This window comes from Lampetra fluviatilis, chromosome 58 (genome assembly GCF_964198595.1).
Source record: "Lampetra fluviatilis chromosome 58, kcLamFluv1.1, whole genome shotgun sequence".
Taxonomy (NCBI): domain Eukaryota; kingdom Metazoa; phylum Chordata; class Hyperoartia; order Petromyzontiformes; family Petromyzontidae; genus Lampetra; species Lampetra fluviatilis.
Genome location: NC_136332.1, coordinates 2,345,399 through 2,369,696, shown reverse-complemented (window position 1 = coordinate 2,369,696; position 24,298 = coordinate 2,345,399). Strand labels below are relative to the sequence as shown.

Here is a 24,298-nt window from a genome sequence, read left to right as displayed (position 1 = left end):
AATCAATCCGGCAGCGGTGCCACACTTCGCGATGTCGAAACGCAGCCGAAATCCTGAACTGCTCGTACGCACCGTGGTGGTGCATCGTGAGTACAACTCGTCGAGATGAGTCCATGGCCGCATGGCCGATGCATCGACAGACTAAAAACGACTCTATCACGGACATCGTGCGAGAGCCGGGGTATTGTGGGTACCCCAGGGAACCGCCATGAGGTTAATTTAACCACCACACCGTCTCCCTTTGGAGATCCAGGTCAGACGTCACTCGCCACTGATGATGGTGGCCAGGACGTGAACTCGGATCGCTACGATGCAACATAGAACAAAGATCCCCCGTGTAGCCTTCACAGACTGCTGGGGCAAGTGCTGTTAGCGAGCACCTATGAAGGCCGGAACGGCGCACGGGGGGGTGGGGTGGCCAACACCACGCCCGGCCGCCTTTGTCTCCCCAGTGGCGATGTTTAGTACACACCGCACCAGGTACTCCTTTGAGGCTGAGTCGACCTAGGGGAGGCCCAGGACCGGTTCAGATAATCGTCACTGGTGTTGGCCGTGAGCGGGAATCGAACCCAGGTCGCCGGGTTCATAGGGCAGCGCGCTAACCGCAGCACCACCGCTCCCACGGTGCTAACCCACACACACGCTGTACATACAAAGACAAAGATCCCCCGTATAGCCTGTTACAGACTGTTGGGGCAAGTGATGTTAGCGAGCACCTATGAAGGCCGGCACGTCACACAAGGGGGTGGGGGTGGAGAGAACCACGCCGCGACCGCCTTTGTCTCCCCAGTGGCCAAGATACACAAACACACACTCTGTGTCTGTCTGTGTGTGTGTAGCCACGACTTGCAATAATGGGTAAATTGGAACTGTAACGTACTTAGGTGTCGGATTACTTTCCTGTTTGGCCGCCCTGTGTGTGTGTCCGTGTACAGTCGCATAGTGAACACACACACACCATACACACCCCACACACACACCACACACACCACACACCACACACACCACACACACCACACACCACACACACACCACACACACACCACACACACACCACACACACGCAGGTGAACTCACATATCAAAGCTCTGTCAGTTCCAGCGATTGTTTGCCCATATTTCAGCACGCCGGTAAATACAAAAACGCATCAGAAGTGTCATCATCATCATCGTGGTCGTAACCAACATCACCAGCACCACGGTCATCCACGACCATCATCCACCACCCCCAAACATCATCCACCACCACCAACACCTCCAACATCACAAACCACCACCAACATCACCATCGTCCACCACCACCATCATCCACCACCACCTCCAACATCACCATCGTCCACCAACATCATTCACCACCCATCAAGATCACCCACCACCACCATAATCCACCACCACCACCTCCAACATCACCATCCACCACCAACATCACCATCGTCCACCACCATCATCCACCACCCATCAAGATCATCCACCACCACCATAATCCACCACCACCACCTCCAACATCACCATCCACCACCAACATCACCATCGTCCACCACCACCACCAGCAGTACTCGGCTTCCGCTTGGCTGCACCGGACAGATTCCAAGCCATGGCTCCCGGGGAAACTCCACTCACCGATTCCTCTACCCATGTTGAGGACTACCAGACACTCTCTCGTCTCATCCACCACCACCACTAGACTGTGTTCAACAACCACCACCACCACGCTGTGTTCAACCACCACCACCACCACCACCACGCTGTGTTCAACCACCACCACCACCACACTGTGTTCAACAACCACCACCACCACCACCACGCTGTGTTCAACCACCACCACCACCACACTGTGTTCAACTACCACCACCACCACGCTGTGTTCAACAACCACCACCACCACCACGGTGTGTTCAACCACCACCACCACCAACACGCTGTGTTCAACCACCACCACTACACTGTGTTCAACCATCACCACCACCACACGGTATTGAACCACCACCACCACCCCCCCCCCAACACCACCACCACCACCACCACCACCACCACCACACTGTATTCAATCACCACCACCACCACACTGTTTTCAACCAACAACAACAACAACCGCCATTCGCCACTAAGTGGCGGTGACGTCACCACGACGCTTGTGCCAGGCCAAGTGCACCTTGAGGCCACGTGAAGTGTCGAACGCCCGCTGGCAGGAGGTCACGGGGCAGACCCAGGTGCCACGGGTCGACTGACTGAGATGACCAAGATGACTGGCTGATGCACCACCTGTGCCCCCTACTGTACCAACTTGCTGTGCTTTAGCCACCCGGCGCTCCGCTCGTTGTTGTGAGCGTCGCTCCTCCGCCCTCCGTTGTTGTTGGAGGGCGACTGCCTCCAACTGCCCAGTAGCGTCCTTCACGAGCCTCCTCCACTGAGGCCGATCTTGACACCGCTGGTACCAGTCATCGGCAAGTCCACTCAGCTCCACGTCCTCCTGTACCACATCACTCCATCTCTTCTCTAGCCCGTACCGCGCCCGTCTAGCCCCCTCGATCCGGCCGAACAAAATCTGTTTAGGCATGCGGTGGCTGGTTATGCGGGCTACATGACCCAGCCAACGCAGCCTTGCCCGCCGGAGGAGCTCACCGATGGGACTTTGCCCAGATCTTTCAAGGATTTGTGAGCTCCTCACACAATCCAGCCTGGTCAAACCCAGGATGGATTGTAGGCAGGCCAGCCTAAATGTTTCCAACCGGCGAAGATGCTCGATTAGGGGGGTCCACGTTTCGCAAGCGTAGAGAAGGGATGGAATGACTGTGACCGAGAAGACCTGAAGCTTCGTGCGGAGCGACAGACCAGGTAGCTTCCACACAGCGTTACGCAACCGATGAAAACATATTGCCGCTCGACTGATTCGGAGTGAGACCTCTGCTGTTAAACTGGAGCCGGTCATAAGCACACTGCCCAGGTATGGGAAACGCTCCACTCTCTCCACTACTGCCCCATCACCGATTGGGAGTTGTGGGGGTGGAATGTCCGATGGTACAAAATACCCAGGCAGGTGCTTAGTTTTGGTGGGGCTGATGGTAAGGCCCCACCTCTTAGTGGCACGCTCCAGTCTCAGCAGCAGCGTCTCCAACTCCTCTGAATGAGCAGCTATTACCAAATCATCGGCATACATAACGTGGTTGACCAATAGGGAGCCATCCCTTGATCGCACCCGGGCATCGATCAGCCTCCCATTATATCTGTACCAAATGGAAAATCCCCCGGTACAGCTATTGAAGGCTTCACGAACTACGCGGTCAAAATAGATGTTAAATAATGTGGGAGCCAGAGGACATCCCTGCCGCACTCCAAGGTGTACAGGGAAAGGCTCTGACTCCCGGCCACGTAGTTTTACCCGGGCCTGCTCACCATCATGAAGGTCCTTAATGATCGTGAGCAGAGGGTCAGGGACTCCGAAAGCACGAAGAACAACCCAGAGCCCAGGTCTACTGATGGTTTCATAGGCCTTGGCCAGGTCAATAAAGCAGAGATGTAGGTCTTGTTGGAATTCCCTACATCTCTGCTGTAGCAGACGGACAGAAAATATGGCATCTGTGCAGGACCGCCCTTTCCTGAAACCGCATTGGGGCTCCGCAAGCCTCTCTTCAGCGTGCCTAGCAAGGGGATGTCGAATACTCCTTGCCAGGACCTTTCCCGGCACACTGAGGAGTGAGATGCCCCTGTAGTAGTTACAGTCTGTGCGGTCCCCCTTTTTAAAGAGGGGGACCACCAGGGCATCCTTCCAATCCTGTGGAACCCGTCCAGTGGTCCAGACTGTTGTTATGATTTCATGTAGGGCAGTCTGTGCACAAACGCCACCCTCCCTGAGCATTTCGCTTGGGAGATCATCTCTGCCCGGTGCCTTTCCTGGTGTCAGACTCCGGATCGCCTTCAGTACTTCCTCAACAGATGGCACCTCAGCCAGCCACTCACAGGGGGTGATCTCTTCCAATATTTGAGGCACCGCAGCCTCAGCAGGGTTATCCCCACTTTGTCCCATGATGTTTTCCTGGCTGAGAGATTTTCCCTCCCCCAGGACCTCACAGAAATGCTCAGCAAATCTGCAAACCTGTTCCTGGGGGTCGGAGATTGGATCACCGTTTTTTCCCCTAATGATGGTAATAGGTTTTGCGCTGCAGGTTACTTTTTTGATGGAGTTAAATAGTGATTTGTGATCGCGGGCCACTGAGGCAGACTCCATCTCCTCAGCAACCCGTGACCACCACCCATCCTTGCAGCGCCTTATGGCTCTCCGAACTTCCGAGCGAAGGCTGCGGTAAACCTCCTCATTCTCTGACGTGGGATGCTGTAGCCGATCAGAGTGGGCCTGTCGCTTTTTCTCAATTAACCTGAACACCTCCTCTGTCAGCCAGGGTTTCTGGGGAGGTCTGGACCGCGTACCCAAAGCAGCCATTGCAGCTGCATGAGTCACAGTCCTAAACTTCGCCCATTTACCCTCGACATCAGGAGGAGTGGGGGACGATGCCAACCCCAGCTGCAAGCGATGATGAAATTCTCGCTTGCAACTTTCATTAGCTAACTGAGACCAGGCCACTTTTGGTTGGAATGGGGTCCTGGGTGTACACCCACCACCGGAGTGGAAGAATGGCAGGCGCATCTTACAGATGACTAGTCGATGGTCAGAGGGCAGATCAGCTCCACGGTAGGTCCTGGTGTCAAGGACATGGGCTCGCATCCGCTGGTCCGTCACTATGTAGTCCAGCAGATGTTTTTGCTTGGACCCGTCATGCGTCCATGATGTTGTGTGGATGCGCCAATGCCGGAAGAGCGTGTTGGTAATTACAAGCCCATGGGCTGCACAAAAATCTAGCAGCCTCCTACCGTTGTTATTGAGCTGATCTGGACCATGCCTTCCAATCACTCCAGACCAGGTGCCAGCATCATGACCAACTCGGGCATTGAAGTCACCCAACAAGATGACTCTGTCCCGAGTGGCTACTTTAGCCAGCACCTGTGACAGGAGGTCATAGAAGGCATCTGACTCATCGGCTTTGCCTGCATCCCTCCACGGATGTTCGTCTTCGGTGGGGGCATAAGTAACCACGACCACCACTCCTCGCCCCCGGTTGATGGGAAGGCGAGCCCAAAGTATCCTGGGGCTTACAGCTTCCCACACCTCACCGCCACGCTCCCACGCCCCCTTCATTCTTTTGTTCAAAAGAAGAGCCACACCCTGTTGTTTGGCAGTCTCCTGCCCCGAGTAGAGGACTGTCCACCCCTCATGGTGGCAGGAGCCAGAACCGGCCCACCGGACCTCCTGAATGCCACAGAGATCCAGGCGGTACCAGTCCAGCTCCCGACAAAGGAGTGGCAACCTCTCCTCCGCAGTGAGCTTTCGAACATTCCACGTGGCCATCCGTAATGGCTTTTCGTTGTTTCTGGAGGAGCCCCGAGGGTGAAGATTCAATTTGCTGGCTCCACCAATTGGGGTTTGGCCAGGAGACGTCCTAGACGCCTGTCCCCCCGGGGCCTCCGGCACAAGCTTATTTGCTACAGGTTTATGTTTAATTCGTGGTTTCGTGGTAATTAACCACCACCACCACTACCACCACCACCACCACACTGTGTTGAACCACCACCACCACCACCATCACCACCACCACCACCACACTGTGTTCAACCACCACCACCACCACGCTGTGTTCAACCACCACCACCACCACCACAATCACCACACTGTGTTGAAACACCACCACCACTACCACCACACAGTGTTCAACCACCACCACTACCACCACAGTGTTTAACCACCACCACCACCACACTGTGGTCAACCACCACCACCACCACACTGTGTTGAACCACAACCACCACCACCACTACCACCACACAGTGTTCAACCACCACACTATGTTTAACCACCACCACCACACTGTGTTGAACCACCACCACATTGTGTTGAACCACCACCACCATCACCACCACACTGTGTTCAACCACCACCACCACCACACTGTGTTGAACCACCACCACCACACTGTGTTGAACCACCACCACCACCACCCAGTGTTCAACCACCACCACCACACTGTGTTCAACCACCACCACACTGTGTTGAACCACCACCACCACACAGTGTTCAACCACCACCACGCTGCCGGTCACATCAACTCACTCACGCACACAAACAAATACAAAGATCCCCCCTATAGCCTTAACAGACCGCAGGGCGAAGCAACCCACACAAAGAGGAAAAACCTATGATTACATTTTGGTACTGGCAACGGAGCCCTCATTACTCTGATGGTGGCGTTGTGTTTGAGCTGTGCGCCTTTTGGCGTCCTCTGGTCGAACACCACGAGACTGGGCTCTAAGGAAAGCCGTCTCTGGCGTGGACCAATCAGTTTCAAGGACAATGCATGCATTATCAGAGTGTGCCTTTTGTTTGCATTCTGAGCGCAGGTATTGTGGTTAATGTAAACATGATTCCTCGTAAAAAGGTTCCAGTTTTGTTGCCAAAGAAAAAAGGGGAACAAAACCCCCATTATTGTTATTCCTCCGAATGTTGGGGGCAAGTGCCGTGGGGCTGTAGCCGGCCTGGGAAGGGCCACGTGATCATTTGAGGCTCAGTCGACCTAGCGGGAGGCCAAAGGATCGGTTCAGATGATCGTCACTGGGTGTTGGCGGCCGCGAGCGGGAATTGAACTCGCGTCGCCGGGTTCGTAGCGCGGCCACGCTCACCTGCGACACTACCGCTCCCCACAACACGATAATATATACAAAGACAAAGATGCCCCGTATAGCCTTGACGCACTGTTGGGGCAAGTGCTGTTAGCGAGCATCTATGAAGGCCGACACGGCACACGAGGGGGTGGGTGGCAAATGGTAGTGGCGATGTTTACGCACCACACCAGGTACTCATTTGAGGCTGAGTCGACCTAGGGGAGGCCCAAGACCGGTTCAAATAATCGTCACTGGTGTTAGCCGTGAGCGGGAATCGCCAGGTTCGTAGCGCAGCGCGCTAAGCGCTACACTACCACCGCTACACACACACACCTACTCACCACTTGCCACACCGCAGGTCACAACAACACCCTCGCACACACGCTCACCACACTGCAGGCCGCAATCACCCACCCACCAACTCACCCACTCACTCACTCACTCACCTACCCACCCACTCACCCACTCACTCACTAACCCACCCACTCACTCACTCACTCACCTACCCACTCACTCACCCACCCACCCACTCAACCACCCACCCACTCACTCACTCACCCACCCACCCACCCACTCACTCACTCACCCACTCACCCACACACTCACCCACTCACTCATCCACCCACCCACTCACTCACTCACCCACCCATCCACTCACTCACCCACTCACTCACTCACCCACCCACCCACCCACTCACTCACTCACCCACCCGCCCACCCACTCACTCACTCACCCACCTACCCACTCACCCACTCACTCACTCACCCACCCACTCACTCACTCACTCACCCACCCACTCACTCACTCACTCATTCACCCACCCAGTTACTCACCCACTCACTCACCCACTCACTCACCCACTCACTCACTCACCCACCCACCCACTCACCCACTCACTCACTCACCCACCCACTGACTCACTCACCCACCCACCCACTCACCCACCCACCCACTCACTCACTCACCCACCCACCCACTCACTCACTCACTCACCCACCCACCCACCCACTCACTCACCCACCCACTCACTCACTCACCCACGCACTCACCCACCCACCCACTCACTCACCCGCCCGCCCACCCACTCACTCACCCACCCACCCACTCACCCACCCACTCACCCACCCACTCACTCACTCACTCACTCACTCACTCACTCACTCACCCACGCACTCACTCACCCACCCACTCACTCACTCACTCACCCACCCACTCACTCACTCACTCACCCACGCTCTCACTCACCCACCCACTCACCCACTCACCCACCCACCCACCCACTCACTCACCTACCCACTCACTCACTCACTCACCCACTCACTCACCCACCCACCCACTCATTCACCCACCCACTTACTCACCCACTCACTCACTCACTCACCCACTCACTCACCCACCCACCCACTCACTCACTCACTCACTCACTCACCCACCCACCCACCCACCAACTCACTCACTCACCCACCCATCCACCCACTCACTCACTCACTCACCCACCCACCCACTCACTCACTTACCCACCCACTCACTCACTCACCCACCCACCCACCCACCCACCCATTTACTCACCCACCCACCCACTCACTCACCCACCCACTCACTCACTCACTCACTCACCCACTCACTCACTCACCCACTCACTCACTCACCCACTCACTCACTCACTCACCCACCCACTCACTCACCCACCCACCCACCCACCCACCCACCAACCCACCCACTCACTCACTCACCCACCCACCCACCCACCCATCCACCCACTCACTCACCCACCCACCCACTCACCCACCCACCCACCCACTCACTCACTTACCCACCCACCCACCCACTCACTCACTCACCCACCCACTCACTCACTCACTCACCCACCCACCCATTTACTCACCCACCCACCCACTCACTCACCCACTCACTCACTCACTCACCCACTCACTCACTCACTCACTTACTCACTCACTCACCCACCCACTCACCCACTCACCCACTCACCCACTCACTCACTCACCCACCCACTCACTCACTCACCCACCCACTCACTCACCCACCCACCCACCCACCCACTCACTCACCCACCCACTCACTCACTTACGCACCCACTCACTCACCCACTCACTCACTCACCCACCCACCCACTTACTCACCCACTCACCCACCCACTCACTCACTCACCCACCCACTCACTCACTCACCCACTCACTCACTCACTCACCCACCCACTCACTCACTCACTCACCCACTCACTCACCCACTCACCCACGCACCCACCCACTTACTCACTCACCCACTCACTCACTCACTCACCCACCCACCCACCCACTCACTCACTCACTCACCCACTCACTCACCCACCCACCCACCTACTCACTCACTCACCACTCACCCACTCATCACTCACCACACCGCAGGTAGTGACCTCACTTCTGCTTCTTCCCTCGCACCGCTCCACTTTAGAATTCCCCTCCATCGTTTCTAACCCCCCCAACCCCAAGCTGCTATAATAAAATCCGTGTTCAATTCAAGACACGTATCTCTTTATCTCTTACAACTTTGATCAGAGTGCTGCTTGTCTCTGGCCGTGACATCTTTGGGCCCTCCGGGACTTTTTTCACCAACTGTGTCAAGCAAAATCCATCAAATCCTCTTTGAAATTGAACATTTTCATTCGTGTGTGAGTCTGTCTCTGACTCTGCCGTGAGTCTAGTGTGACTCTGGGAGTTGGTGTGCCTCTGTGTGAGTCGGCGAGTATCTGTGGGTCTCGATGTGAGTCTGTCTCTGTGTGAGTCTGTGTGTCTCTGCATGAGTCTGTGTGTCTCTGCGTCAGTCTGTGTCTCGATGTGAGTCTGTGACTCTGTGTGAGTCTCTGTGTCTCGATGTGAGTCTGTGTCTCTGCGTGAGTCTGTGTGAGTCTTTGTGTGAGTCCGTGTGAGTCTCTGTGTGAGTCTTTGTGTCTTTGTGTGAGTCTCTGTGTGAGTCTGTGTGTCTCTGTGTGAGTATTTGTGTCTTTGTGTGAGTCTCTGTGTGAGTATGTGGGTCTCAGTGTGAGTCTGTGTCTCTGCGTGAGTCTGTGTGAGTCTTTGTGTGAGTCCGTGTGAGTCTTTGTGTGAGTCTGTGTGAGTCTTTGTGTGAGTCTGTACGTCTCTGTGTGGGACTCTGTGTCTCTGCATGAGTCTGTGAGTCTTCGTGTGTCTCTGTGTGAGTCTTTGGGTCTGTGTGTCTCTGTGTATCTCTGTGTGAGTCTTTGGGTCTGTATGTCTCTGTATGTCTCTGTGTGTCTCTGTGTGAGTCTGTGTGCGGGGAGTGGTGGTGCAGTGGTTAGCGAGCTGCGAAACGAACCTGGCGACCGGGGTTCGATTCCCGCTCACGGCAAACACCGGTGACGGTCATCTGAATCAGTCCTGGGCCTCCCCTAGGTCGACTCAAATGAGTACCTGGTGCGGTGCGTAGTAAACATCGCCACTGGGGAGACAAAGGCGGCCGGGCGTGGTGCTGGCCACCCACCACCTCGTGCGCCGTGCCGGCCTTCGTAGGTGCTACTCGCTAACAGCACTTGCCCCAACAGGCTGCGAAGGCTACACGGGTGGGGGGGGGGGTGTCTTTGTGAGTTTGTGTCTGCGGGATCGCTGCTTGTCGTGCACGGGGAGCGGTGGCGCAGTGGTGGAACGCGCTCCGCGCTCCCAAACCCCGGCCCCAACACCCGCGCTCGCCCCCCCCCCCCCCCCGCTCGCGGCCACCGGCGACAAACACCCGGAGCGGTCCCGGGGCCTCCGCTCCCACCCCCCCCGGGGTTGACTCGGGCCTTCAACGAGCACCTCGAACGCGGCCCGTTTGCTAAATTCCTGCAGAGGGCGGACTAAAGGTGGGGCCGGCCGGGCGAGGAGCTGACCACCCAACACCACGCCACACCACCACCACGCCACACCACCACGCCACACCACCACGCCACACTACCACCACCACCACACCACCACCACACCATACCACCACCACGCCACACCACCACCACACCACCACCACACCACACCACCACGCCACACCACCACCACGCCACCACTACCACCACACCACCACCACCACACCACCACCACCACACCACCACCACGCCGCTTGTCCCAACAGTCTGTGGAGGGTTAGACCCGGGGGGGGGGTGGTCGCGGCGCGTGAATGTCACCTTCCCACGTGGCTCTCTCCCCAAGGGACTCGTCCTGGCACCCCCTGCCCGGACTTTCATTTGCGTGAGAGCTCAGTGGGGGGGGGGGGGGGGAGTGCCAACTCTATCACCGGCACCCCACTAACGACGGGGGACCCCACTCGCCGCCGACGACACAGGTCAGGACAACAAAAGATGCTGAGATGCCGGGTCCTGGTGAACCCAGCATCTCAGCAGTGTTGGCTCGGTGTCTCTGACCCAGCCATGATGAACCTGAGAAACACACCCAGACCCAGGGCTTGAACCCTGGGGCTCAGCAGTGTTGACTCAGTGTCTCCGACGCGGCCATTATGAGCCTCATGAAAGAGAGAGACACACACACACCCATGGTTCAGGCCCATTGTGTGACTTTACCAGGCTGTTGGGGTAGGCGCTGTTAGCGAGCACCTATGAAGACCGGCGCTGTGGCAGCACTCAAGGGGGGGGGGGGGCACCACGCCCGACCGCCTTTGTCTCCCATGTGGCGATTGTTTACACACGCATCAAGTACTCATTTGAGGCCGAGTCGACCTAGTGGAGGCTCAGAACCGGTTCATGATAATCGTCGCTGGTGTTGGCCGTCAGCGGGAATCTAACTCGGGACGCCATATTCGTAGTGCAGCCACGCTAACTGTTGCACCACCGCTCCTCGTAAACACACACACAGACACAAAGACAAAGACCCCCGTATAGCCTGTAACAGACTGTTGGGGCAAGTGCTGTTAGCGAGCACGTGTGAAGACTGTCACCATGACACACGAGCACCACGACCGGCCGCCTTTGCCTCCTCCAGTGGCGATGTTCACTATACACTGGACCAGGTAACTCATTCGAGGCCGAGTCGACCTAGGGGAGGCCCAGGACCGGTTCAGATAATCGTCACCTGGCGTTGGTGGCCGTGAGCGGGAATCGAACTCGGGGCGCGGGGTTCGTAGCGCAGCGTGGCGCTCACCGCTGCACCGCCGCTCCTCGTAATCGCACAATCACAAATCCGCACACAGTGTGTGCAATGTCATTTGAACTTTCAGATTTAAAAAAACACGCACACACACATATCCCGTGACACTGCAAATACAAACATCCCCCGCATGTAGCCCCTGACAGATTGTCGGGGTAAGTGCTGTTAGCGAGCACCTGTTGAGGCTGAGCACACGACACTCGTGAAGGGGCAGTGTGGCCACAGCCACGCCCGGGCCACCTTTCTCTCTCCACTTGTGATGCTTCTACAATGTTCCGTACAAATTTAAGGCTGAATTAACCTAGGGGAGGCCCAGGACCGGTTCAGACAAACCCGGCACCCAGAGTTCGGAACCCGCTCGCGGCCAGCATCAGCGGTGAATTACGGAGCCTGTTCTGGGTCTCCCCTATGTCGACTCAGCCTTAAAAAAGTATCCGGTGCGGTGTGTATTCAACAACAGGCCTGTGCGATACAAAGGCGGCCGGGCGTGGGGATGGCCAGACCCCCTTGTGCGCTGTGCCGATCTTCTTCGGTGCTACTGCTCGCTAACAGCGCTTGCCCCAACAGTCTAGCAAGGCTACGTGGGCGGTCTTTGTCTCTATTTGTCTGTTCCTGCTCATTTGATTAAGCAGTGAGTCCCTCGTGCGAAGGTCATCGGTTCACATCCGAGACGGGGCTGATTGAGAACCATTATGGTAATTGGAGCAGTTGGCAGCTGTAACAGCAGAATCATCATCATCGGCAGCAGCAGCAGCAGCGGCGGCACTCACATCATCACAGTCGCAACCATCATCATCATCAGCAGCAGCAGCAGGATCACATCCGTAATGTTCACCATCAGCAGCTGTATCATCATCATCATTAGCAGCGGTATTGTGATCAGCAGTATCATCATTAGCAGCAGAAGTATCATCATCATCAGCAGCAGTATCAGCAGCATTAGCAGCCTCAATATCATCATCCTCATTAGCAGCAGGATTGTGATCAGCAGTGCCATCAACATCATCATCAGCAGCAGTATCATCAGCAGCAGTATCAGCATCAGCATCAATATCATCATCATTAGCAGCAGGATTATGATCAGCAGTGTCATCATCAGCAGCAGTATCAGCATCATCAGCAGCAGTATCATCATCAGCAGCAATATCATCATCATCAGCAGCAGCAGTATCATTATCATCAGTAGCCGCAATATCATCATCATCATTAGCAGCGGTATTATGAGCAGCAGTATCAGCATCATCAGCAGCAGTATCATCATCAGCAGACTCGTCATCAACAGCAGAATCATCAACAGCAGACTCATCATCAGCAGCAGTATCAGCATCATCATCAGCAGTATCATTATCAGTAGCAGCAATATCATCATCAGCAGCAGTATCATCATCAGTAGACTCATCATCAGCAGCAGTATCAGCAGACTCATCATCAGCAGCAGTATCAGCATCATCAGCAGCAGTATCATCATCAGCAGACTCATCATCAGCAGCAGACTCATCATCATCAGCAGACTCATCAGCAGCAGCAGACTCATCATCATCAGCAACAGAATCATGACTGCAATGAGTAGGAAGCTCCTGTCCGGCCCAGTGTCTCGTCACGGCCATTATCAACCTCCCAAGTAGCTCAGCCCAGTCCACCTTGATGCTCCACCATCATCACCATCATCACCATCATCACCATCATCACCACCATCACCATCATCACCATCATCACCATCATCACCACCACCATAGCCATGGCCAATCCACTGCTGGATGAAGGCCTCCCCAAGCCCTCTCGCCCACCTCTCGATCCAGGCAGCAGCACCCGCCCGCACACGAACTGATTCTGTCGCTCCATCTCCGCGGCTAGACGTTTCCCTCGTGTCAGTGGAAAGGAAATTAAGAGAATTCCGTTGATTGATCCGGGCGGATTTCTTAAATGAGGCGACGCTGTCTGCGGTGCATCGTCGTGTGCTGTATCTGTGCGCATCTTTTGAATCTGACAGCTCCAATGACATTCAGCAATGCGTGCTCGTGTGTGTGATTGTGCGATTGTGTGCGTGGGTGTCTGAGTGTGTGTGTCTTGGGTGTGCGAGTGTGTATCTGTGTGTGTGTCTGTATGGGGAGCGGTGGTGTAGCGGTTAGCGCTACGCTGCGCTACGAACCCGGCGACCCGGGTTCGATTCCCGTTCGCGGCCAACACCGGTGACGATTATCTGAACCGGTCCTGGGCCTCCCCTAGGTCGACTCAGCCTCAAATGAATACCAGGCGCGGTGTGTAGTGAACATCGCCACTGGGGGAGACAAAGGCGGCCGGGCGTGGTGTTGGCCACCCCCTTCGTGTGCCACGGTGTCGGCCTTCATAGGTGCTGCTCGCTAACAGCACTTGCCCCAACAGTCTGTTAGACTACACGGGGGATCTTTGTCTTTTATCTGTGGGGGGGGGGGGGGCTCACCAACAGCACTTGCCCTCGTGGTCTGTTCGATCCATACGGCGGTCGTTGCCTTTGTCTTTGTGCGACGGCGAGCGGTGGCGCTGCGGTTAGCGCACCGCGCTGCGAACCCTGGCTACTCGCGTTCAATCCCCGCTCACGGCCGACATCGGGCGTTGAATCTCTCTCGATGAAACGCGCGGTGACGTCGATTCTGAATGCGGTGGGCAAACAGCGGAGGAGGACCCGGAGAAAAATCCATGCAACCATGGGGAGAGAGAGAGACACGCAGACTCCAAATATACAGCAGCAGGCATCAGGGGTCGGGTTCGATCCCACGACCTCCTGTATACCAGGCGAGGGAGTTAACATATCCTATCCACCGTGATGATGATGAACGAGAGAGACACGCAAACTCCAAATATACAGCCCGCGTAAGAGGTCGGGGTCGAACCCACGACCTCTTGTACACCAGGCGAGGTCGTCAACATCTCCTAGCCACCGTGATGATAATGAAAGAGAGAGACACGGAAACTTCAAATATACAGCAGGCGTCGTTAGGGTCGGGTTCGAACCTACGCTCTCCTGTACACCAGGCGAGGGAGTTAACATCTCATAGCCACCGTGATGATGATGAGAGAGACACGCACACTCCAAATATACAACAGGCATCCTCAGGGTCGGGATCGAACCCACATCCTCCTGTATACCAGACGAGGTAGTTAACATCTCCTAGCCACCGTGATGATGATGAACGAGAGAGAGACACGCAAACTCCAAATGCGTCATTCCCGCGTTATTCGCGAGGGATGTGTTCCGGAGATGCTCGCGAAAATCCAGTTTGGCGAAAATGATATTGGCCTACGGAAGCCTTTTTTTTCCTTATGAATTACCGGAAATAATTCCGTATTTCTCATAATGTCTCACAATCACCTCATCTCATCAATTTGTCACATCGCATTATCTATCATGGGGCCTTTTTTGGCAGTATCAAAGTACGAAAAATACGAATATGTTTAACTCCTTTCTGGCAATACAGCAGGAGTTGTGTTAAGATGTTCAAACACCGAATAGAAGAAGGCATCAAGTTACTGCGTTAACCACACACGGCACACGTGGTGAGCGTGCAAACAAACATGGCTCTGATGTATAATCTACGAGCTTAACGACCCGGCTTCGCCCGGGACTTGGATCCACCACGCCCGGCCGCCTTTGTCTCTTCAGTGGCGATGTTCACACACCACAGCAGTTACTCGTTTGAGGCTGAGTCGACCTAGGGGAGGCCCAGGATCGGTTGAAATCATCGTCACCGGTGGTGGCCGTGAGCGGGAATCGAACTCGGGTCGCCGGGTTCGTAGCGCGGCGCAGCGCTAACCACTACACTACGATGCGTTACGCTTCCACATGCGCGCGTCACGTGACAGATGAGACGTCACAGCTCACTTGCCGTGCAAAAATAAATGCATTATTGAGCTCTCCCCCCCACCCACAAAAAAAACTAAAGTGTATTTTTATAACTTTTGCAAGGTGTACAGTCTGGAAAGTACCCACATGGCAAATTTCCAGTTTGTTGCATGTCGGGAAGTACGCCAAACATTTTGAACAGACACATAATCATAACTTTGCCTTTTATATATATGGAGATGATGCATTGACTTTGAAAGTGATTGGCCATCACCAGTGGCAGCCTTCTTTAGAGCCTAGTCTCGCCAATGTCAGACCAGAGAACAACGCCAAAAGGCGAACAGCAGTTGTATCATGCGACCTTTCTTGCCAGTATCAAAGTACACAAAATAATAATAGGTGTCTACCCTTTCCGTCAATACAACAGGAGTTGTTTTAAGATGTTCAAAAAAGAGATGCCTTTCGCAAGGAATCAATGCTGCATTATCCGCACGCGGTACTTGTGGTGAACATCATCATCTAATCACATTCTCTCTCATCACTTGATGTCATCACTTTCTCTCTCTCTCTCTGCAGGCAGTCGTGGTGTAGAATTCCAGATGCGGTTCACGGAGAACCAAAATCGTCGATAGCTAAGTTGGTGAATAAGGATTTGAAGCTTTCGTGACTGCAGGAATCCATACTCTTTGGTTCTTTCGGTAAAGTCACGGAGGTAGAAAATAATCATCAGGTGGGAAAGCTTTCCCACCTGATGATGGATGCTTGTGTTGCGCCCGAAACGTCGTGATTTGTTTTAATTTATACCTACGTGACTTTACCGAAATAACCAAAGAGTATGGTGAATAACGGTTAGGGAATGCTGGACGCAGGCGTCAAGGGGGATCGGCATGGAACCCACGACGTCCTGCCTACCGGGAGAGGTAGTCAACATCTCCCAGCCACCGTGGTGCCCCCGATAGAGAAAGAGAGGGCTGCCGAGTTTCAACACGAATAAAAAAATACTTGCTCAGTCCACTGCTGGATGAGGTTCCTCCCCACGCTGTGTTTGTCACATGGCAGGAAGACGGCGGTTGTTTTGACCATATTTCACCACGCTGGTGAAGGGTGCGGGGGAGGTAGGGGGGCAATTCTCAGAGCTGCGTAAAAACAAATGTAGAATATTTACTCGTTGGCAGGCTGACAGCATCAACTCGCTACGCTTGAGAAGCCGGTTTCATCACAACTTAGTCTGTGTGAATCTATGGGTCTCTGTGTGAGTCTATGGGTCTCTGTGCGAGTCTATGGATCTCTGTGTGAGTCTATGGGTCTCTGTGCGAGTTTACGGGTCTCTGTGCGAGTCTATGTGTCTCTGTGCGAGTCTATGTGTCTCTGTGCGAGTCTATGGATCTCTGTGTGAGTCTATGGGTCTCTGTGCGAGTTTACGGGTCTCTGTGCAAGTTTACGGGTCTCTGTGCGAGTCTATGTGTCTCTGTGCGAGTCTATGGATCTCTGTGTGAGTATATGGGTCTCTTTGCGAGTTTACGGGTCTCTGTGCGAGTCTATGGGTCTCTGTGCGAGGGATCTGTGACAGGGCTGAGTCCCTCATCTCACTAAGCTTGAGACCCCCCCCCGGTGTAATCGCTGTGGCCGGGCAGCCGAGACCCGCATTGGGACTCAGGTTATCTGACCTCTGAGGCTCTGACCTCCGAGGATCTGACCGCGGAGCCACGCGGCCGCCTCTGAATGGTGTCCCCGTACGGGTGCCCTCACAATAGGGGCAGTGATTGAATGAAGCGAGAGGCTCTGACCCCGAAAGGAGCTGTGCAAATGTAATGGGCGTGCACAAAGACAAAGGTCACCCGTGTAGGCCGCTCGGGGTGTTGGAGCAAGTGCTGTTCGTGAGCGCCTCTGTCAAGAGCGCTGCTCGGCGTGAGGCATAGCCACCAAAGACAAAGATATAGCCTGTAACAGACTGTTGGGACAAGTGCTGTTCGCGAATAGCAGCACCAATGAAGGCCGGCACGGCGCACGAAGAGGTGGTTGGCCAGCACCACGCCCCAGCCGCCTTTGTCTCCCCAGTGGCGATGTTTACACACCGCACCAGGTACTCATTTGAGGCTGAGTCGACCTAGGGTAGGCCCAGGAACGGTTCAGATAATCGTCACCGGTGTAGGCCGCGAGCAGTAATTGAACCCGGGGTCATTGGGTTCGCAGCGCGGCCGCGCTAACTTACTACGCTGCCGCTCCCCGGCATGCACTCGCTCGCAAAACACTCACCCACCCATTTATCCGCTCACCCACCCAAGTATCCGCTCACCCACCCATTTATCCGCTCACCCACCCATTTATCCGCTCACCCACCCAAGTATCCGCTCACCCACCCATTTATCCGCTCATCCACCCATTTATCCGCTCACCCACCCATTTATCCGCTCACCCACCCATTTATCCGCTCACCCACCCATTTATCCGCTCACCCACCCATTTATCTGCTCACCCACCCATGTATCCGCTCATCCACCCATTTATCCGCTCACCCACCCATGTATCCGCTCACCCACCCATTTAACCGCTCACCCACCCATATTTCCGCTCACCCACCCATTTATCCGCTCACCTACCCATTTATCCGCTCACCCACCCGTCTATCTCCTCACCCACCCATTTATCCGCTCACCCACCCATTTATCTCCTCACCCACCCATTTATTCACTCACCCACCCATTTATCCGCTCACATACCCATTTATCCGCTCACCCACCCGTTTATCTCCTCACCCACCCATTTATCCGCTCACCCACCCGTTTATCTCCTCACCCACCCATTTTTCCGCTCACCCACCCATTTATCCGCTCACATACCCATTTATCCGCTCACCTACCCATTTATCAGCTCACCCACCCATTTATTTGCTCACCTACCCATTTTTCTGCTCACCCACCCATTTATCCGCTCACCTACCCATTTATCCGCTCACCTACCCATTTATCCGCTCACCTACCCATTTATTTGCTCACCCACCCATTTATCCGCTCACCCACCCATTTATCCGCTCACCCACCCATTTATCCGCTCACCCACTCATTTATCCACTCACCCACCCATTTATCCGCTCACCCACCCATTTATCCGCTCACCCACCCATTTATCTCCTCACCCACCCATTTATCCGCTCACCCACCCATTTATCCACTCACCCACCCATTTATCCGCTCACCCACCCATTTATCCGCTCACCCACCCATGTATCCGCTCACCCACCCATGTATCCGCTCACCCACCCATTTATCCGCTCACCCACCCATTTATTCGCTCACCCACCCATTTATCCGCTCACCCACCCATGTATCCGCTCACCCACCCATGTATCCGCTCACCCACCAATGTATCCGCTCACCCACCCATGTATCCGCTCACCCACCCATGTATCTGCTCACCCACCCATGTATCCGCTCACCCACCCATTTATCCGCTCACCTACCCATTTATCCGCTCACCTTCCCATTTATCCGCTCACCCACCCATTTATTTGCTCACCCACCCATTTATCCGCTCACCAACCCATTTATCCGCTCAGCAACCCATTTATCTGCTCACCCACCCATTTATCCGCTCACCCACCCATTTATCCGCTCACCCACCCGCTCGCTCGCTCGCCACGCTGCAGGCCATCTGCTCTCTCTCTTCACCTTCCGTCACCTCGCTCGTCCCTCCCCGAGCTCTCACAACAACAACAACGATGACGACGACAATAACAAGCACCGCTCTCAATTCAACGCGTGTGTCGGGGACGCGTATCCGCCGCGACTTTGCCGGTGCCGCGTGTGTTGCTTGTTGGGGAGGCCCTCCGTGGCCGAAATTTCGCTCGGAATTTTTGAGCCTCTCTGGAGCTTTTTGCTCTCGGGGGCGGGAGGGGGGGCCGGGGGGGGGCAGGTAGGGAGGGGGGCAACAGCAGTGTAAACAATAGAATGCGGCAGCGGTGGCAGTGGCTTCCACTCGAATCGTTAACCCCCCCCCCCCATTCGGCGAGTGTGGAGCGGCCGATGATTGAAGCAGTTCACGTGCGTGGGGAGTGCCTCGTGATGATGCCTCGCGGTGATGCCTCGCGGTGATGCCTCGCGGTGATGCCTCGCGATGATGCCTCGCGGTGATGCCTCGCGGTGATGCCTCGTGGTGATGCCTCGTAACGGTGCCTCATGGCGATGCCTCGTGACGGTGCCTCGTGGCGGTGCCTCGTGGCGATGCCTCGTGGCGGTGCCTCGTGGCGGTGCCTCGTGGCGATGCCTCGTGGCGGTGCCTCGTGGCGGTGCCTCGTGGCGGTGCCTCGTGGCGGTGCCTCGTGGCGATGCCTCGTGGCGGTGCCTCGTGGCGGTGCCTCGTGGCGATGCCTCGTAGCGGTGCCTCGTGGCGATGCGTCGTGGCGATGCCTCGTGGCGATGCCTCGTGGCGGTGCCTCGTGGCGGTGCCTCGTGGCGGTGCCTCGTGGCGGTGCCTCGTGGCGGTGCCTCGTGGCGGTGCCTCGTGGCGGTGCCTCGTGGCGATGCCTCGTGGCGATGCCTCGTGGCGATGCCTCGTGGCGATGCCTCGTGGCGGTGCCTCGTGGTGATGCCTCGTGGCGATGCCTCGTGGCGGTGCCTCGTGGCGATGCCTCGTGGCGATGCCTCGTGGTGGCTGTTCGTCTGTCCCTCCATCTCTCCATGCATCCATCTGCCCTTCTGTCCATCTGTTTCTCTCCCCCGTCGGTCTCTTTGTCTCTCTGTCCCTTTGTCTCTCTGTCGATCTGTCTCTCCCTTCACCCGATATGCCCGTCCGCTTGTCTCTCCACCCATCCCTCCGTTAATCCGCCGCGTCCTTCCGTCCGTCCGTCAGCCGGGGACACCGGCGCGGCGCTGCCATGGACGATGGCGCTCGCCCCGCCGCCGCCGCCGCCGCTCGCAGAGCCGCCGCGTACTCCACGCAGCCACCGCAGCAGCAGCAGCTACAGCAGCAGCAGCAGCTACAGCAGCAGCTACAGCGGGAGTCCACCGCTACCCCCGCAGCCGCCCACCCCCCCGCGGCCTCCACCGCTGGCGGTCCGCTGCTTCCACCACCGCCACCACTACCACCACCACCGCCGCTACCCCCCCTCCTCCTCCTCCTCCACCGCCTTCGTCCACATCTACGACGCGGGAGCGAGCGGCAGGGACCCGGCGGGGAGGGCCGCGCCGAACCGCGCCACCTCCACGGCCACCCCCGGTGGTGGAGCCGCCGGTGGTGACAGCGGCGATGGCGGCGGCGGCGGCGGCGACGACGGCGATGGTTTGGAGGCCGGGAAGAGCTCGGCCACGGAGGGCCTCCCCTACCCGCTGCTGGCTCCCATCGCCTTCTACGTCCTGCGGCAGAGCACACGGCCTCGCTGCTGGTGCCTCAAGGTAGTGTGCAACCCATATCCTTACCGAGCTGGCGCGCACCCTCGTGGTGGCTGCCGTTGTTTGTCGCTTGTTTGTCAGTGTCTGTCCAGGAGGAAGCCTCCGAAGGTTGTTCGTGAGGGCGGCGGGGGGCAATGGTCGCCCACGCCTGATCCCCCCTGCCCCCCCCCCCGGTGCCTCTTCGTGCGCGTTGAACCTCCTTGTCACCGCGTGTAGCCAGACCCCGCTCGTCCCGGGCGCTGGGCGGAAGAGACAGTGAGCCGCCGCCGCCGCCGGGGGAATCTCGAGCGGTGCGCCCCGTCAGTTAAGGGGGGCAGGGGGGTAGTGGCCCACCAGGGTTTTGGCGGTGGCGGCGTTGCCACGGCGAATCTCATTTTGAACGTTCGCACGGAGCAGCTCCAGGCGCTACGCTGCGACAGAGGTTTCCAGCAAGCATGCCCTCTGACCGTTAACAGAGGGCACGTGGGGGGGAGGGGCGGTCACGAAGGGGCTACGGGGGAGGGACGGGACGGAGTGGAGGGGCGAGGGGAGGGAGAGGAAGGGAATGGGTGACTCCCTCCAGGACCAAATCCACTCGGTGGCCCCCGACGGCGGAAACGGGGGACGTCAGTCTGGCTTAGGGTTGCCCCCGCCCCCCCCCCCCCGACCATCTTCTCACTCTCGCAGGGTGCATCCGCACGTACGCGCGTTGAACTCTTTTCGTGCCGTTCCGGAGCCATGGGCACTAATCGGAGGTGCCGGGGAAAGGACAACAAACCAAACTCAACAGCAACAAGCAGTTCTACCGAAATGGGTTCTCAATGTTGTGTAGTGGTGTAGTGTGTGGATTTGTGTAGTATTTAGTAGTTTAGTGGTGCATGGAATAGTAGTCTGGTGTGTAGTAGTGTAATGCATCGTGTATTGTATAGCAGTGTGGTGTGTCGTACTGTGGTGTATGCACGCACGTTGAACTTCTTTCGCACCGTACGTAGCCATCTTCGCTAATCGGAGGTGCGGGTGAAAGGACAGCAAAACCAAACACGAAGAGCAGCTCCAAAGCGAATGAGATTTTCGAAATCGAGATGATTTCAAAGTGCACCAGCTCCCGATATCGGAAGGAGGGAGAGCGTTCCAGACGGCCGCCACGTAAGCGCACCTGCAAGCGCCGCGCCGATGCGGCGGACCCCGGCAAGAGGGAAGGGAGTTGGGTGAAGCCGAGGAGCGGCGAGCGCCGCGGCAGCGCCAGCCGGCCTGGCGTGCCGGATTCCAACGGCGAACCGCCGTGGTGAGGCAGCGGTCATTGGGGTCGCGTCGCTCCTGGGGGGTAGCTATGAGGTACTCTGTATCAAGGTGATACGGCAATTTTGCTGTGACGGTTTCACCTGAAGGCGGAAGCTTGTGTTGCCTCCGAAACCTTGTGATTTATTTGTTTTCTTTTCACCTACGTGACTTTGCCGAAAAAACCAAAGAGTATGAATCCTTGCAGTCACGAAAGCTTCAAATCTAGAATTAGCTATGAGATGTTGACTACCTCGCCTTCTATGCAGAAGGTCGTGGCTTCTACCCCGACCCTGACGCCTGCTGTTTATTTGCTTGCATATTCTCTCTCTCTGTCTCGCCGTGGTCGGGTGGCGGTTTTCCCTGCGTCCTCCGATTTCTTTTGCCCTCCACATTTTAGAATCGGCGTCACGTGGTTTATGGAGTCACTTCGCTGCTGCCATGAATTTCCACGCTCAGCGTCGCCTTACACCTGGCAAAGTGAAAAGATTGTTTACGGTTTTTAATTTATATTTCGCGCTGGCGTGGGGAGAGAGCCGCCGCGTGGAGTTGGCGCTGAACCCCGAGTGATTTGCTCTCGGCCGGAATGACTCGGAGTGCCGTTCCCAGGAATTCATCCCGGAGCTCCCACGTCCATCGCGCTCGCCTGGATTCTCTCCCTCCCTCCGCTCATGTTTTTTTTTCGTCCGCGCGGGATTTGGACGATTGCTGCCGGGTTACGGTGATACCGGGAAAACGTGCCGTGTGGCCTTGGAGAGAGAGAGAGGGAGAGAGGGAACGTTTTTGGGGGATCGTGGTCCTACCGCACAGCGTACGAGGAGGCCTGGAGAGAGAGAGAGTGAATCCTGCAACATTCGCAGATGTATCACTTTGTAATCTAGTGGTAGAGCAGTTACAGGCTATACTGGGGCGTTCTTTGTCTTTGGTCGTTGTGCCTCACGCCGATAATTCTCCCTGCTCCAAGCCAGCAGCCGAGCAGCGGTCTATACAGAGGCGCTTGCGAACAGCACTTGCTCCAACACCCCGAGCGGCCTACACGGGTGACCTTTGTCTTTGTGCACGCCCATTACATTTGCACAGCTCCTTTCGGGGTCAGAGCCTCTCGCTTCATTCAATCACTGTCCCTATTGTGAGGGCACCCGTACGGGGACTCTATTAAGAGGCGGCCGCGTGGCTCCGAGGTCAAATCTTCAGAGGTCAGAGCCTCAGAGGTCAGATAACCTGAGTCCCAATGCGGGTCTCGGCTGCCCGGCCACAGCGATTACACCGGGGGGGGGGGTCTCAAGCTTAGTGAGATGATGGCCTCATCCCTGTTACGGATCACTCGCACAGAGACCCATAGACTCGCACAGAGACCCATAGACTCGCACAGAGACCTGTAGACCCGCACATAGATCCATAGACTCACACAGAGACACGTAGACTCACACAGAGACCCATGGACTCGCACAGAAACCCATAGACTCACATAGAGACCCATAGACTCGCACATAGACTCGCACAGAGACACATAGACTCGGACAGAGTCCCATAGACTCGCACAGAGACCCATAGACTCGCACAATGACCTATAGACTCGCACAGAGACCCATAGACTCGCACAGAGACCCATAGACTCGCACAGAGACCCATAGACTCGCACAGAAACCCATAGACTCGCACAGAGACCCATGGACTCGCATAGAGACACATAGACTCGCACAGAGACCCATAGACTCGCACAGAGACCCATGGAGTCGCACAGAGACCCATATACTCACACAGAGACCCATAGACTCGCACAGAGACCCATAGACTCACACAGAGACCCACAGATTCACACAGAGACCCGTAGACTCGCACAGAGACCAATAGACTCGCACAGAGACCCATAGACTCGCACAGAGACCCATGGACTCGCGCAGAGACCCGTAGACTCGTCCAGCTCAAGGCGCAGCCCTGCAGTTGCTCGGCCACGCCACTGCCGGCAGAAGGGGAATCCG

The 24,298-nt window shown here is 56.2% G+C and overlaps 1 protein-coding gene across 1 annotated transcript in view; it reads left to right on the top strand.

Annotated features, from left to right (window-relative positions):
- Nucleotides 1-24,298, top strand: part of LOC144950589 (voltage-dependent T-type calcium channel subunit alpha-1G-like) — a 192,747-nt gene that overhangs the window by 6,704 nt on the left and 161,745 nt on the right. Inside the window, 2 exon segments of the mRNA XM_078880736.1 lie at nt 20,521-20,779; nt 20,781-21,076. Of these exon segments, the coding sequence (XP_078736862.1) occupies nt 20,546-20,779; nt 20,781-21,076 (530 nt within the window). The 5' untranslated portion in view covers nt 20,521-20,545.